The 16,318-nt window shown below is 49.8% G+C and overlaps 1 protein-coding gene and 1 pseudogene across 2 annotated transcripts; both read right to left on the reverse strand.

Moving 5' to 3' along the window:
* Positions 1–427: 427 nt before the first annotated feature.
* LOC311220526 (olfactory receptor 14C36-like) lies at positions 428–1,351 on the reverse strand (the record flags this gene model as incomplete). The annotated part of the gene is made up of 1 exon (XM_084304089.1): positions 428–1,351. One exon carries the CDS (start codon positions 1,349–1,351, stop codon positions 428–430), a length of 924 nt encoding a protein of 307 aa, XP_084160215.1.
* A 10,915-nt stretch (positions 1,352–12,266) lies between these two features.
* LOC311220528 (E3 ubiquitin-protein ligase RNF114-like) lies at positions 12,267–13,364 on the reverse strand (annotated as a pseudogene). Its single transcript has 2 exons — positions 12,735–13,364; positions 12,267–12,520 (listed from the first exon to the last, which is right to left on the reverse strand). The product of its transcript is annotated as an E3 ubiquitin-protein ligase RNF114-like (transcript).
* Between the last annotated feature and the right edge of the window lie 2,954 nt (positions 13,365–16,318).

The raw sequence follows: 16,318 nt of genomic DNA on the forward strand, positions 1-16,318 counted from the left end.
CCTGCATGAACTGCCACACAGACTGCCACAACATGCCCTGACTGGTACCTAATGTCTTGTTTGCCTGCTCTGTGCACAGCATTTCTGGTTGCTCATGCTCCCTAGGGTCTCCCAATTGGCTCCTGAAGGGCTGTCTTCAAACTACAGAGGGGGGCAGTCCTGAAGGGAAACCCCTGCACACCGCAGTTCCCCTGCTCCTATGCAGAAGGTGTCTGCCCTGGAGCCAATCACCTTGGTGAGTGAGAGTCATTATAATTGGGTGAAATGGGTTTAAATACACAGGCACAATGAATAGTGAGGTTTAATGGTGAACAACAATTCTAATAAACTGGGAAAAAAATACCGCAAGACAAGAATAGAAACCAGGCTTGGCCTATCATGAGTAACATTATGAGCAATTTTCAGAAAAATGCAGTAAGCTTATGGCTTATGAAATACACCCAGTCATCAGTTTCCACATTACATCCTTGAGGTCCTGGTTCCTCATGCTGTAGATGAGGGGGTTCACTGCTGGAGGCACCACCGAGTACAGAACTGCCAGCGCCAGGTCCAGGGAAGGAGAAGAGATGGAGGGGGGCTTCAGGTGAGCAAACATGACTGTGCTGACAAACAGTGAGACAATGATCAGGTGAGGGAGGCACGTGGAAAAGGCTTTGTGCCGTCCTTGCAGTGAGGGGAGCCTCAGCACAACTCTGAAGATCTGCACATAGGACAGAGCAATGAAAATAAAACACCCCAACATTAGAAAAGCAGTAAGCACAATCATCCCAGCTTCCCTTATGTAGGAGTCTGAGCAGGAGAGCTTGAGGATCTGGGGGATTTCACAGAAGAGGTCCCGGGCATTGCTTTGGTCAAGAGGTATTGAAAATGTATTGGCAGTGTGCAGCACAGCGTTGAGAAAGCCACTGCCCCAGGCAGCTGCTGCCATGGTGGCACAGGCTCTGCTGCCCAGGAGGGTCCCGTAGTGCAGGGGCTGGCAGATGGCAACGTAGCGATCATAGGCCATGATGGCGAGAAGAGAAAACTCTGCTAGAAGGAAAAAGAGTAGCAGAAAGAGCTGTGCCACACATCCTGCATAGGAAATGGTCCTCATGTTCCAGAGGGCATTGGCCATGCCTTTGGGAACAGAGGTGGAGATGCCACCCAGGTCGAGGAGGGCGAGGTTGAGGAGGAAGAAGTACATGGGGGTGTGAAGGCGGTGGTCGCAGGCTACGGCTGTGATGATGAGGCCGTTGCCCAGGAGGGCAGCCAGGTAGATGCCCAGGAAGAGCCAGAAATGTAAGAGCTGCAGCTCCCGTGTGTCTGCAAATGCCAGCAGGAGGAACTCAGTGATGGAGCTGCTGTTACACATTTCCTACCTTTGGGCAAGGGAGCCTGACAAAAGGAAGAAATGACAGTGCAAAATTTAAGGACTTCTTTTGGACCACTACATATCTCAAGAAACACCCCACAAAGCAAAACACTGCCTCATTCATTTCAGGAGGATCTTTCTGCTGCTCCTTGTCTTATGTCTGGTTGTTGCTCTGAGGGTGCCACAACAAGCAGGGTGCTCTGCTGTGAGCTCTGCGGCAGTCAGCCCTGGTCTGCAGCAACACTTAGAAGGGAACCTGGAGTGATCTGAGAAGTCTGCTGGCCAGGGACATCTCCCAGTTTGCAGGTCATGAGGAGAAGGTCAAATAATTCCTCAAAAAACAACAAAGCTGATGTTGGTACTGTCTGTAGGCTAAGGTGTGTGAGGTGCCTCAGAGCAGCAGCAATGCTCCAGGAGCCTTAGTTTCTTATACAGATACTACAGCTCCATTACCATCCCTCTCACTCACAACACAGGTAGGAAAATGGAAGCAGAGATTGTAGAAGGTGCACTGCCTTCAGGTAGGTCTTGCCTTGCAGTTCTGCTGTGCAGTGCCCTGGGGAGGTGTGGGGCTGTGAGCAGCCTGTCCCTGGCAGCAGGCTCTGGGTAGCAGCAGGACCCTGCCCTGCCATGCCGGGGGAGCTCCTTCCACCCGCAGCTTCTCCCCGCAGCCCCTGGGCAGCTCCCTGGCCAGGCTGAGTGCTGAGCCTGGCAGGCAGCAGAGGCCCTGCCCTGGCACACAGCCCCTGGGGCACAGCAGGGACCCTGCTCTGCACCACAGCCCTGGGCACCCCTGCCTGCACCCCCGGCTGCACAGCCTGCAGCCAGCCCCAAGAGAAGGGAGCCCTCGGGCCCTGCACGCTGACCCTGCAGCACACAAGCCCTGCATGCCCTTCAACTCCAACACTGACTGTACTCCTGACAGCTCCCATCGGCTGAGGGCTGTGCCAGCTCCAGGAGAGCCTGGCAGGGCATGCAGAAGCATTGCCCTGTACCCAGAGACCTACCGTGGGGAGGTGGCTCTGATGATTTCTCTCCCTGCCAGCTCTCCTCTGCCTTCCCCCCCAGGCTGCCCTGAACCTCTCTCCCACTTCTCTCTCCTTCCCCCATGCCAGCTGCAGGCAGTGCCCCCAGCCCTGCTGCCCCTGGCAGAGGAGCTGAGTGGCTGAAGCAGCTTTTCAAGTAGTCCAAGTCTGATGCAAACTCCAAAGCCTCTCACAGCCTTAATGATTCCACTGAGGGACATTACTGACAAAGTCTCCCCATGGCCTTGTTAGAGCAGAAAAGTGCAGGCAGTGATTACAGGGAGACCAAGGCCAAGGAAACGTGGACCTGAGGCTGAGGAAACCTTGATGTGAGCCAGTCAGACCCTGACTCCAGCCCCTGGGAAGGGAGATCCTGTCCCTCCAGTGGGGTTTAGGGCTCTTCCTGGGTCAGTGCAATATGGGGATGGGCAATGCCAAGCACAAGGCTACAGGAGGACATCTCCTAGGCTCCCCAAGGAGGATGAGGAGGCAATGAAACTGTGATGCTGTAAGGAGAAGGTGTCTCCTCATAGGCCTCCATGACAGAGACTAAAGCCAGAGCCCAGCATACAAAGCTGTTAGCTCTGTTGAAGGCTTTCAACCTTGCAAAATATCCCTGACCATAACCACCACAGGGTCTTCTATGGTATCCCATGCATGTGCAACTTTTTCCTTCCTTGCTGGCCTCTGACATCTACCTTGCTTCCCCACCTTGCTCTCACCTGAGCACCTCCCTGCCTTGACTGATGTCTCTGCATCTGCCCTGAGAATTCCATGAAATACAAAGCCAAGGGGTTATCCAGAATTTTTCTGGGGGACCTGTAGCACCACAGGTGCAAAAAAAAAGATTTCTCCTCAGACCCAATCTCAGTGCCCCAAGCTGCACTTGATGCACTTGATATTTCTTATACTCTTTCCCACTAGAAAGAAAAGCTCCACGTGCTCTGAAACCAGTTTCAGTCTACTCCTCTACTGCCTCCATGCCACAGGGCCAAAGAAGCCCAGGTCTCTCAACCTCCCCACACAGATGGAGAACTTCGACCACTGAAGCCTGGCAGACCTCCCCTCCACTCTCTTGAGTTCCTCTGCACTCCTCCAAAACCTGGAGCCACACCCTGGGACAAACTGCTCCAGAGGTAGCCACAGCAGCACTGAGTCGAGGAGGACGATAACCCAAGTGGCCTGGGTGGCCCCCGCTGCCTCTAGTGCAGCCCCGTAAGGAGCCGGCCTTCCTCCCTGTCAGCATGTCCCACTGGCTCCTATGGTGTCCTCGTAGCACCCAGGCACTTCTCCTCAGGGTCCCCCCTCAGCTGCTCACGTCCAACCCTACCCTGATGGATGCAGGTATTCTGCCCCACGGGCAGCACTGGCCACAGCTCCTTGCCATGTTCAGGGGGTTTCTGTCAGTGAAAGGCTGGAGATTCCCAAGGCTCCCCTGCCCTGAAGCTCCCTTTTGTCAGCTGTTCATGGTCAGGTGCAGATGGCTCACCCTGATGGTGGTGACTCTCACAAGATAACAGTGTGAGGAGTGTTAGGACTCCAGAGGCACTAAGGGAGGTACTTCTTAAGTGGAATTTCCTACCCAGGCAATTACCATGAGAACCATCTCTGAAACACCCAATGACACTATGAAGCAAGCAAAGCCAGGACCAGAGGCAACATGTGTTGGGCTCTTTGTATGCCAGGGTATCTTCTGGGGAAATATATACCTCTACAGACACACATGCAATGTGGATTCTTCCAGCAGCTGGTCATGAACCCTGTGTAAAGCCAGGAGCAGGGCCCAAGATCCCCTCACGTTCCCTGAGCAGATAACTTCCAATGGAAATCTCCCACACTGAATCACTGAACCTCTGTCAGCATCAATGATAATGGAAGGCACCCAGATGCAGTGGTTTAACTGCTTCCTTCTTCTCTCTGGTTTTGGTTAGTAGCTCCTTCCTCATCCGTGACAGGCTCCTGCCACTTTTTCTTGACTTCATTTGTGTCTGGGTGGACAGCACTTGGGTTCAACGAGAAGATCCTCAAGCATTAAGCTGCTCCTTGTACCACTCCTCTCTGCAAGGCCATATTCCATTGGATGCCTCCACGCAGGCCCACCAACAGGCCCAAGTTTGCTCACCTCAAGGCCTCTGCTTTGCCTTGGTCCCCTCTCTCAGTAGCCTCACCTCTGTCTTCTCATCCCTGCCTTTTACACTCCTGAGCACCTCATCTTGGTTTATAACATGAGGTCCTGCAGGGCTCCCCTGTCTCCCATTCCATCAAGATGTTTTCAAGAAGCTCCCAAATCCTCCTGGATATTTTGTGTAAAGGTATGCTGAAGCAGAGGACCTGCTCCTTCCATTTCATCTGGTCAAGGACCTTTTCCAATGCACCAAGAGATGATGTAGGGGGGGCAGTGATGGGTGCCAAACCTGGTCATTTGTGCCAAATGATAAGGAAAGAAACAGCATGTGGGGAAGTGAACACAACACAGGTCTACCACACAGCTTGCTTGACCTCTCTCTGGTCAGAATGTACTGATCCCGAGCTTAGAGGAAGTCTAAGTCCCCCAGTGATATGCTTAGGTGTTTCAAAAATGTTGCTTGTGTGTTCCAGGGAGGTGCTTGGATGTCGCGGGGAGATGTTTGGGTGCTGCAGGAAGGTGCCTGGGTACTCGATGGGGATGTGTCTGGGGGAAATACTTATTTCTCCAGGGAGATGCTTGTTGTGCAGAGGTGCTTGGTGCCTCAAGCGAGGTGCTTGTTTCCCTTGGGAAGATGATTGGGTGCCCTGTGGAAATGCCTGGTTACCCCCAAGGAGGTCCTTGGCTTCTCCCGGGAGATGCTTGTCTACCTTTTGCATAAGCTTGCATGATCCAAAGAGATGCCTGAGTGCCCCAGAGACATGTGTTGTGCCCAACTGAGGGGCTTAGGGAGTCCATGGAGGTTCGAGGGTGACCCAGGCAGATCCTTGGCCATCCCAGGAAGATGTGTGGCTTCTCCTGGGAGGTATTTGATGGCTGTAGGGAGGTGCTTGGGAGCTCCAAGGATGTTCATGCATGCCCTGTGGAGATGGTGGGGTGCCCATGAGTGTTTCTTTTGTGCCCCCTGGAGGTGCTTGGTTGCTGCAGGCTCTAGCAATTCCTTGTGTGCCACAATCATCTCACGTAGGCAGGCAGGAATTTCCCAGGGAACTCAAGCATCTCCACACTTGTCTGATTCTCTCATCCATGGAGGTGCTTGTTGACCCCACGGCCATTCTAACTTTCTCCAGTGTGGACCTTGGGTGTTCCAGGGAGATGCTTGGTGAGTCAGCAAGGAACTAAGTATCCCTGGGGAAATGTCTGAGTACATCAGGAGGAGCATGATTTTCCAGGGGACATGCTTAGGTGCCCAAAGAGGTGCTTGTGTTCACCCAGAGGTGCTTGAGTGCTCCAGGGCAGGAGCCTGGTTCTTAAAGACTGAGCGCTCCAGGGAGAACCTTGTGTGTCCAGGGAGACAGTCAGGTGCTGCAATAAACTGCTTGGGTGCTCCAGGGTGGTGCCTTCTTTTCCCCAAAGGTGCTTGTGTGCCCTTGTGTGTCCTCCTAGAGGAGTCCTCAAGTCCTCATTTGTTCCTCAGTATAGCTGCTTGCATTCTCTGGGGAAACGCTTGAGGTATTTGGGTGCTTGAAAGATGTTCCTTTGTGCCCTGGGGAGATGTTTCAGTGCTCTTGTTAGGGTCTTGACTTTTGTAAACAACTCTTCAGTTGTCTGGGAGAATTTGTCAGTGCATCTGGAGTGAGACGCTTGAGTGCTAAGAGGGAATGCCCCCTCTTGAGTGCTAAGTGGGAGTGCCCCACTAAAATGCTGGTGTCCCCTGGGGAGATGCCTGGGTGCCTCATGGTCGTACTTGAATGACCCTGGTAGGTGCTTGTGCACCCCACGGAAGCTCTTGGGTGCCAAGGGAGGTGCTTCCCATCTGCAGTGAGAGGTTTGTGTGCCCCAGGTGGTGCTTTGGAGCCCTGGGGAGATGGGAGATGCGTGGGTTCTCCACTCAGATGTAGGAGTGCAGTGGGGAGATTGTTGAGTGCTCCAGTGAGGTGCTTGGGTGTTCCAGGGAGGTGCTTCTGTGCCGCAGGGAGATGCTTGGGTGACAGGGGCAGAACATTTTATTATGAGGGAAGAAATGTATGTGCTCCGGGGAGGCTTTTCCTGTGCCCCAGGGTTATGCTTATATGCCCTGGGAAGAAGCAGCTTGGGTCCCCTGAGAATATCTTTGGGCTTCTTAGGAAGATGCTCTATTCCTCTGGGGTCACGTGAATGCCCCATGAGAAGTTTGAGTACTGCAGAGGGTGGTTTGTGCACCTCCAGGGAGGTGCTGGAGTGCACAAAGTGTGCTTTTCAGTGCCTTAGGGAGGTGCTTGTCTGTCCCTGTGAGATGCTTGGTTGCTCCAGAGGGGTGCTTGTGAACCATAGGAAGGTACTGGTGGTCCCCAGAGAGGTGCTTGTGTGCCATGGGAAAATGCTTACAGACCTCGAGGAACTCCTTGGTCCTCCAGGAAGGTGCTTGTTTTCTCCGGGGAGATGTTTTTGTACCCAGGGAGATGATTGTTTGACCCAGGGCAATGTACCTCCCCCGTTTCACCCCAAAACTTTCTTGGAGGAACAGAGCACCTCTCTGGGGAACAGTAGCATCACTCATGGGCACACAGCCATCTCCATGACGCACCCAAGAACATCCTTGTAACACACAATTATCTCCTGGATGGAAGCCAGCACTTCCCTGGAGAAACCATTCACCTCCCTGGAACAGCCCAACATCTCCCTGGGGAGCCCAGGCACCTCTCTTGAAGACCAAGGATCTTCCTGGGCTACCCAAGCATTTTCCCAGGGCATGCTGGCATCTCCTCAGGGCATCCGAGCCCCTTCCTGGATCCCAAAGTCTTCTCCCAGAGGCACTCAAGAACATTCCCAGAGCACTCAAATTTCCATTGATTTGGTGCAACAAAGCACAATACGTGGGCACCCAGGCATGTCTCTGGAGCACCCAAGCATCTCCTTCTTGCACCACAGCATCTCCCCAGGGTACACAAGCAACTCCAGGGGCATCCAAGCACCTGCCTAGGGACCCCCAGCAGCTCCCTGTTGTTCACAAGCTCCTCCCAGGGGTACACAAACATGTCCCCAGTACACCAATGCTTCTCACCTGAGGAAACATACCTCTCCGCCAAGCACTCCAGCGCCAGTCTGGAGCAATCAGCCACCTCCTGGGAGCACCCAAGCATCTCAACAGGGCAAACAAGCACCAGCCCAGGGAACTCAACAGCACACTTGGAGCACTCCAGCACGTCCCTGTAGGACACAAACTGCTCTCTGCATTACTCAAGCACCTCCTGGGGCACCCAAGTATCTCCCGGGGGAATAAGAGCATCTTCCTAGGGAGCCCAAGGACATTCCCAGGGCACACAAGCACCTCCCTCCCCAGGGCACATAAGAATATCCCTGCTGCACCCAAGGTTCTCCCCTGGTCCCTCAAGCACCTCCCTGCAGGTCCTAAGCATCTCGGTGGAACGTGTAAGCACCTTCCTGGGCACAACACCCATCTTCTTGGAGCAGACAAGCAACTCCCCTGGGAATCCAGCACCTTCCTGGAGCATCCAACTGTCTTGCTCGGGGCAACCAAACACCTCCCCTGACATCAAAATGTATCCCTGGAGAACCCATGCCTCTTCCCGGAGCAACCAAGCGTCTCCCCAAGATGCCCAAATATCTTCCCAGGACACCCAGTAACCTTCATATCACACTTAGGAGGAAGGTCTACAACAACATTTCTTGGTTCCTGTTGTGCTGTGGGGCTGCTCAAAGACAGCCCCTGCTCAAGCAGCTGCTGAGCTCCAGCCCCTGCTTAGGCTGCAGCGGAACTCTGGCCCTGCTCAGCCTCGGACATTCCTCTGCTCCAGGGGGATGCCTGTGTTCCAAGGGGGTGCCTGGGTGCTGCATTCCTGACATTGCTTGTGTTCCCTGAGATCATACGTGTGTGCTGGGTGCTCCATGGACCATTCCCCAGTGAGATGCTGGTGTTCTCAAAACACGTGCTGGTGTGCGTGCTGGAGACACTTTTGTGCACCCCTGAGGTGCCTGGGTGCCTCAGGAGATGCTTTCTTGCTCCATGGAGGTTCTTGGCTATCCCAAGAACAATCTGGGTGCTCCCTGGGCTTCTTGGCTGCTCTGCCCAGATGCTCCCTGGGTGCGCAGGGAGATGCTTGGTTTCTCCAAGGAGACATCTGGGTGATGCAGGGAGCTTCTTGGACGTCCCAGGAAGATGGACTTGTGATCCTGAAAGTTTCCTGGTGTCTGCATAGAAATGCTTGAGTGCTATTTGGAGACACTTGTGTACCCTAGGAGATGTGCTTGCGTGCCCAAGGGAGATGCTTGTTTGATTCAGGGTTGTCGCGTTAAGGGGTGTAGCTGATTAACCATTACGGGCCCGGTCGGATTCAGGGTACTGAACCAGTCGGACATTCACCAACAACACGTTAACCATCTGGGGTTCCAGTCAGACATTCACCGACAACACATTAACTGTCTGGGGGTCTGGTTGGATTCAGAACACTGAACTATCACGGATAACCACCCTTACCCTAGTTGCACTTAATGAGAGCTATCACAGTGCAATCAAATATGGTTTATTACAGCAACAGATAATCAGGTTCTTTATTGCTGGCGATAGTGACTGTCTGCAAAAGCAAGCTATCATGCATGAAATACACAGGTGTTACAGGTGTTACAGATGCGCAGCCTAGAAATAAACGCGTTAAAAGGAACAAAGACTCTAGAGAGATTTGTAAGCAAGTATTCAGATCTCACCCAAAGGCGTCCCAATGAGGGGGGAAGAGAGGCTCAGCCCGTCAACTGATCCCAGGAGTCAGGAGGTCCTAAGGATGTTGTATTTCCTTGGGATGGTATCTCCCCTGACGGTTGTATCTTCCCTGCCATCCCCTCTGTCTTGGGCCAATTAATATTATTTTCTATCTTTTAGGTGGAGCTTGAGTGGCTCTAGTCAAGCATATCTTAGTTATGATTGGTGAGAAGTTCTCCCGTCTCCGTTTAAAGTAATAGTCTCCAAGAAATTCAGGGCGCATGCTCAGTGAGGGGTGGTCGCACCTTGGAGGCAGGTAGCTTTTGGGATGGAGGTGTGTTTTGGTATTATAATGATATTATAATGAGCAAAAAGTACACTAGGGTACAGCATTTGTCAAAACGTGACAGGTCCTTGGCTCAGGGTGGCAAAAAGTGCAGCTTTGTGCACAAGATAAATTGAGTCCCCACCTGGTTACAGAGCCTAGCCGTGGTGTCTCCACTCCACTCTATGCTCCGTGCTGTTCCTTAGTGCTAGCACGCCAAGTTTCCCCAGTGCGATAGCATCTCAGGTTGGGAGCCTAGGGAACGCTGAGGTAATGCAGTTATGCCCTACCCTGAAAGCCTCTTCAATGCTGTACCTTTTTCTTAAAAATGTGAATGCTAGTTTTATTTTCCTAGTTACTTCAGGCAAGTACACCACAAGGGTAAAGCTTTGTTTCTCCAGGGAGGATTTTGGGTGCTCCAGGGAGATGTTTGGGTGCTTTTTGTGTGATGCTTGGCTCCAGGGAGATGCTGGTGGGCTTCGGGGAGATGCTTGGTTCCTGCAATTTGATGATTGAGTCCCCTGGGGAGATGCCTGGGTGCCCACAGGGACATACTTGAATGACCCTGACAGGTGTTTTTGCAGCCCATGGAAGCTGTTGCATGCTAAGAGAGGTGCCTAAAATCTTAGTCAACGAGATACTTGTGTTCGCCAGGTGACATTTTGGAGCCCTGGGGAGCGCTGGCTCTCCAGGAAGATGCTCAGTTCCCCTGGGGGACACTTGGATGCCCCAGGAGGCAGTTGGGTACTGCAGAGAGCAGTTTGTGTGCTTCAGACAGGTGCTGGAGTGCTCCAATTGTGCTGTTGAGTGCCTTAGAGAGCTGCTTGGTCGCCCCTGTGAGACGCTTGGGTGACCCTGGATGTAATTGTGATGCATAAGCAGATAATGGAGGTGCCAAGGGAAGTGCTCGTGTGCCCCAGGAGGTGCTTGTGTGCCATGGGAAAATGCTTATGGGCCCCAAGTGTGGGATTATTCTGGGTTGTGCCTGCGTGCACAAAAGGAGGGGTCTGGGGTGCCTGCAAGCACAGTGGGAGGGGTCCTGGGTTCCTGGGTGGGACGTTTTAACACTATATAAGATACTGTCACGCAGCAATAAATTGGCTTACGGCACAGAACGCTGGTCGTTGTGTCCGTTTGTCCCGGGGCTTTCGGTCGGGTTATCCTACAGAAGTGCACTTAGAACAGTTGCAGAAATCTAGACTCAGGCCAATCTTTATCACAAAACTTTGTCATAGCCAGAACCTAGAAATCCCTACCCAACCACTAGCACATTGTAATCTCTTCACAGACCAAGCATTAGGAATCACCAACCCCATAACACAGTACTTTTCCCACACTGATGTATTTTTTCCCTAAGACTAAGATTGCGGTCACCAAGCAGATACCTCAGTGAGACTCTATACCAGCCTTACCACATTAGGGAAAGCACACCAAAACCAAGTTAAATATATTAGAAGCCACAAACTTGCTGGACACAAAGTTTAATCAAGATGTTTTAGCTGGGGTGCGTTTCATTTCTTAGGGGTAAGGCTATGCTGCAGTCTGCAGAGTGTGAAGTTTATTGGTCAAATAAATTGATTAGTACTCAGTTCTGTGGTGATGCAGGTCCACTGCTCCAATCAGGCATGCCAAGTTCAATGAGACCAGACATCTCAGCACTACTACTCCAATTTCCAAGTTCTGTTCGGGTCTCTGAGACTGCTTGATCTCAGCATATTGACCGTGCAATTAGTGTTAAACTAAAAATGAAACTCTACAATGAAAGTGTATAACTGAGTATCAAGTATCCACTGTCTATGAATTCAAACTTGTTTATATTTTACATTTTCTTTGAAAGCTATACCTCCATCCTGTATGTATATGGAAAACAATCTAAGTACAGCTTCAGCTACCTTAGCGACGTTTAAGTAAAAACAGGAATTCAAAATACTTGTTAGAATCTGCAATGCAGAAGGCAGTGCTGTGCAAGTGCTACGGGTTATAAGTTTTGCTACCAGCTTGCCTTGAGGGATGGAACAACTAGGAATATATATATGAAATTTTTAGTTTACATAAGATACGGATATTGAAAAAGCTTCTGAATTCCCCTACAAGCATAAGGCTTAAGATTCCTAGAAAACCGATTTTTTAAACACCAATTTAATAAGGCCAACAAATGATTAATATTTGCTATAACAGTTGAAAGTTATGCATTTTAGCTAACACCAAAGTTCTGTTTTCCAGGCAGGCTAGAAATTATGGTCAAAGTATGGAACAAAATCGTCATCAGGTATAGAACTAAAGTGTTTTGAACTAGTTTCTTACTCAGCTTCAAACATTTTTGCTAAGGAATGTTGCAGTTTGAAGACATACTGAAGACATGTTTTCCATATAATTGAGAGGCTGCCTGTGAGAATTCACACACTGGTAAACATCATGAAATCACAGGCATCATAGGCCAGTTGAAACAGGAACTAATCTGGTGAGTTAGCACCTAGGGGTCTCACCAAAGGAAAAGAGCCACAAAGACACCTCTCATACTATCATTTAAGAAATGTAAACAAGATCAGGGGAAGAAGAGGTTTACCAGCTAGCTCATGCCAGTCAATTTGGAGTATTTCTGGCTTTAGTCAAACTAGCACGACTGGCAGAAAGCAATCAGAAAACAGGCAGATGTGAAGGAAAACAGAACTGTCTCCTCCACACTGACCTATAAATAAGCTTTGTGTGAAACAAAAAAGAAAATTAGCCTTACGTGGTTGAACAACATAGTCATATTAATAAAAAACAAGAATGATACCAAAAGATCAAATGGGGATTCAAAACTAAGATTAAAGTCTTCCATATTTCTGAATGCCTGAGTTCATCTTGGCATGGACAGGGAGAAGTGCAAGAATGCTGGCCATTTCCCTCTCATGGAAGCTTGGTTTGACAATTAGTCTTCTTTTTTATTTTATTTATCCCGCAAAGAACGCATCAAAACCTGTGCCATCATATCATCTTCATCAGCATCATAATCCTATGAACAAAGGGTACAGAAATTCTTTTACTGCCAGGGCCGTATTGGTTAACACAACACAAAACCAGCTGTCTCCTCCTCTGACTTAACAGTAATTCAACTTCTCGCATTATACCATCTGCAAGGACTACATTTTACAGTAGTGGCTACATAAAAAAAGCTGGGTTTTAAGAGTCATCAGGCTCACGTATTCCAAGGATGAAGAAACACGTACCACAAAAGTATCGTATGAAAACCAGTGTCGTCTCTGAAGGTGTTCCATGAAGTTAGCACTCCTGTAATTTGGATCTCCCCACGGCATCGAGGCACAAATTGGGCAAACCACTTGTTTTGCATCCATGCTGTGCAATGTTTTTCAGTGCTCAACTAGTCCTTCTTGATCAAAGCTTTTCTTGCTGCAATATGGACAAGGAAAGGTGAAGCGATTGGGGAAGTTCCTGGTGTTGTGGAGTGGTTCTTTAGTCACAGCTTTCACACCTTCCATGATATAGTTCTGGTACTTTGAACAAGAAGCTGCGTGGCTGCGCATCTTTGAGAGAAACATCTTTTTGTTGCAGCCGTTACAAGTGGTTTCTGTCGCTTCGAACTGCTTTTCCAAGTCCAGAGCCCTGCTGCCAGGTGCCAGGGTGCTGCGGCAGACACCACAGACTGGCTTTTTGAGCTTGAGGCACTCCTGCAGGCATGGTGTGCAAAACACGTGTCCGCAGGGGACACGCATGGGGCTGTCGAACACCTCGAGGCACACGGGGCAGGTGAGGCGCGCCAGCGGGTCGGGCTGCTCGAGGCCGCGGGCGGAGGGTGTGCAGGATGCCGAGGATCCGCCACCGCCCCCTGCCACCGCCATCTCGCCGGCGGCCGCCGCACGGCCACGGCCCTGGCGCACGCTTCGTTGGGTTAGAAACTGGCTGGATAGCTGGGCCCAAAGAGTCGTGGTAAATGGAGTCAAGTCCAGTTGGAGGCCAGTCACTAGTGGCATCCCCCAGGGCTCAGTGCTGGGGCCGGTCCTCTTTAATATCTTCATCGATGATCTGGATGAGGGGACCAAGTGCACCCTCAGTAAGTTTGCAGATGACACCAAGTTAGGTGCGTGTGTCGATCTGCTCGAGGGTAGGAAAGCTCTGCAGGAGGATCTGGATAGGCTGCACCGATGGGCTGAGGTCAACTGCATGAAGTTCAACAAGGCCAAGTGCCGGGTCCTGCACCTGGGGCGCAATAACCCCAAGCAGAGCTACAGGCTGGGAGATGAGTGGTTGGAGAGCTGCCTGGCAGAGAAGGACCTGGGAGTGATGGTGGATAGTCGGCTGAATATGAGCCAGCGGTGTGCTTAGGTGGCCAAGAAGGCCAACAGCATCCTGGCTTGTATCAGAAACAGTGTGACCAGCAGGGCTAGGGAGGTTATCGTCCCCCTGGACTCGGCTCTGGTGACACCGCACCTCGAGTACTGTGTTCAGTTTTGGGCTCCTCGCTACAAGAAGGACATCGAGGGACTTGAGCGGGTCCAGAGAAGGGCGACGAAGCTGGTGAGGGGCCTGGGGAACAAGTCCTACGAGGAGCGGCTGAAGGAGCTGGGCTTGTTCAGCCTGGAGAAGAGGAGGCTCAGGGGCGACCTTATTGCTCCCTACAGATACCTTAAAGGAGGCTGTAGTGGGGTGGGGGTTGGCCTGTTCTCCCACGTGCCTGGTGACAGGACGAGGGGGAATGGGCTTAAGTTGCGCCAGGGGAGTTTTAGGTTAGATGTTAGGAAGAACTTCTTTACTGAAAGGGTTGTTAGACACTGGAACAGGCTGCCCAGGGAGGTGGTGGAGTCACCATCCCTGGAAGTCTTTAAAAGACGTTTAGATGTAGAGTTTAGGGATATGGTTTAGTGGGGACTGTTAGCGTTAGGTCAGAGGTTGGACTCGATGATCTTGAGGTCTCTTCCAACCTAGAAATTTTGTGATTCTGTGATTCTGTGAATGTGGTCTTGTTTACTGGAGTGCACAGGAGAGAGACCATCTATCTCGTCAAAGAAAATAATTGAAGGTCGCATCTGATAGGCCTAGCACCAAAACACAGAGTAAAACAGCATTATTTAAAGGAAAAATGCACAAAAACATCATGGTTGGAATGTCATCTAAACTAGATCTTTCATTTTAGCCTCTGGGACCTCTACTGATAGAGCTACTGGAGTATCTGGCATGACTAACAGAAGACAGTCTGTGTCAACCCACTGTATCCGGGTGACAGGAAGCAAATCGTTCCAGTAGTTCTTACAGCTGACATTCACAGCAGAAACACTGGCATTTCCATTTCAGTGGGAAAAAAAAAACTAACAAAATACAAAAAAAAGAGCAAGTTCTACTTAAAAACGTTGACCACAGAAAATAATGGTTTCAACTCTGACAGAATACACTGTGCATTTCAACCTTACCTGTTCAAATAACACACGAAGTTGGCATTCTGATTCCCCCATGTATTTTCTCATGCAGTTCGAAGCATTTCTCATAAAAAATGATATTTTCCTGTCACTTCGACTATATTCACTGGCAAGTGCACGAGCAACTAGTGTTTTCCCTGTTCCTGGGGGGCCATAAAATAGACAGCCTCTGCAATAAAAATGATCCAGATAGGAAAAAAAACATCATGATGAGTACCTCCTACAACCATCATCTCTAGAACAAACTCATCTTTTCTAACCAAAACACGTCATGTACAAGACAGCAGTAATAGCTGAAGTGTGGGTAGAGGCAGAACAGATAGAAGTTCTGCGTTTTTACAACGTTTCACAAGAAAATTCATTTTTTTCACCCAAAGAAATGAATAAGGGGGTAACTCAAACGTATAAAACCTTCAAAAGAGAGCATACTGTCCCAGAAGGACACTTCCAAAACTGCTGACAAACAGGGTGATTACAGCAAACCGGAGCCAAACGGGCAAACTTCAGCACAGAATCTGAGAATGGGCTGAATGGTGAATCACCAGTTCATTCTTCAGCAATAAACTGCATATTCTTGCTTTCACAATATGCAGAATCTGTTAGTAAAGCATTTAATGCTCCTTTCAAAAGCATTAAGTTACTGGGTTTGGTCTCTCAGACCATCTATTGCTGATGGCAAGTGAGGAAGCCTAAAGCCGGAAGGAAAAGCGATGCCTTAGCACTCAGAGGAAAAAAAAAAAAGAAAGCAAAAGTAGGCAGGAAAAACAACTGGGCTTCCAGGCAACATATTACAATTGACTTCCACTAGATAATCCCTTCTTGCTTACAAACTAATCAAGCTGACTTGTACATAAAACTGAGAACAAAACCACTCCAACCCAACTAACCCAACTTTTTAAAAACACCAGATGGTAAAACTTAAAATTTTAAGACATTGCTTATATTTTTAACCTACAAATATTCTTGATTCTATCCGTTTTTAAGAAACCACTTTTTGCTACTACTAAAACAAATGTTCACCGCTGCCAAAAATGTTGAAGCATGGAAGCATATTGATACCTTAATTGAACTTTCTCCTGAAAACAGCTGACTTAAGATTTATCACTGTAATGAGTTACCTTGGGGGCTGATTATTGAACCGCTGAAAAACTTCTGGATACAGGAGGGGAAAAATCACCATCTCTTTCAAAGCTGCGATGTGTTTGGAAAGACCACCCACGTTCTCAAATCCAATCTAAAGAGAAATTCAACACAACAGAGTTTGTATGTTAAAGAAAGCAGCAATCTAGATCAAGGTTTCATCAGAAATTATCTCAGCACAACGGAAACATTCTGGGCAATTTTTGAAGTTGCTTTAGAGAAAACCATCAACAAAGGTAGTT

This window comes from Netta rufina, assembly GCF_964035555.1.
Source record: "Netta rufina genome assembly, chromosome: 32".
NCBI classification, from domain to species: domain Eukaryota; kingdom Metazoa; phylum Chordata; class Aves; order Anseriformes; family Anatidae; genus Netta; species Netta rufina.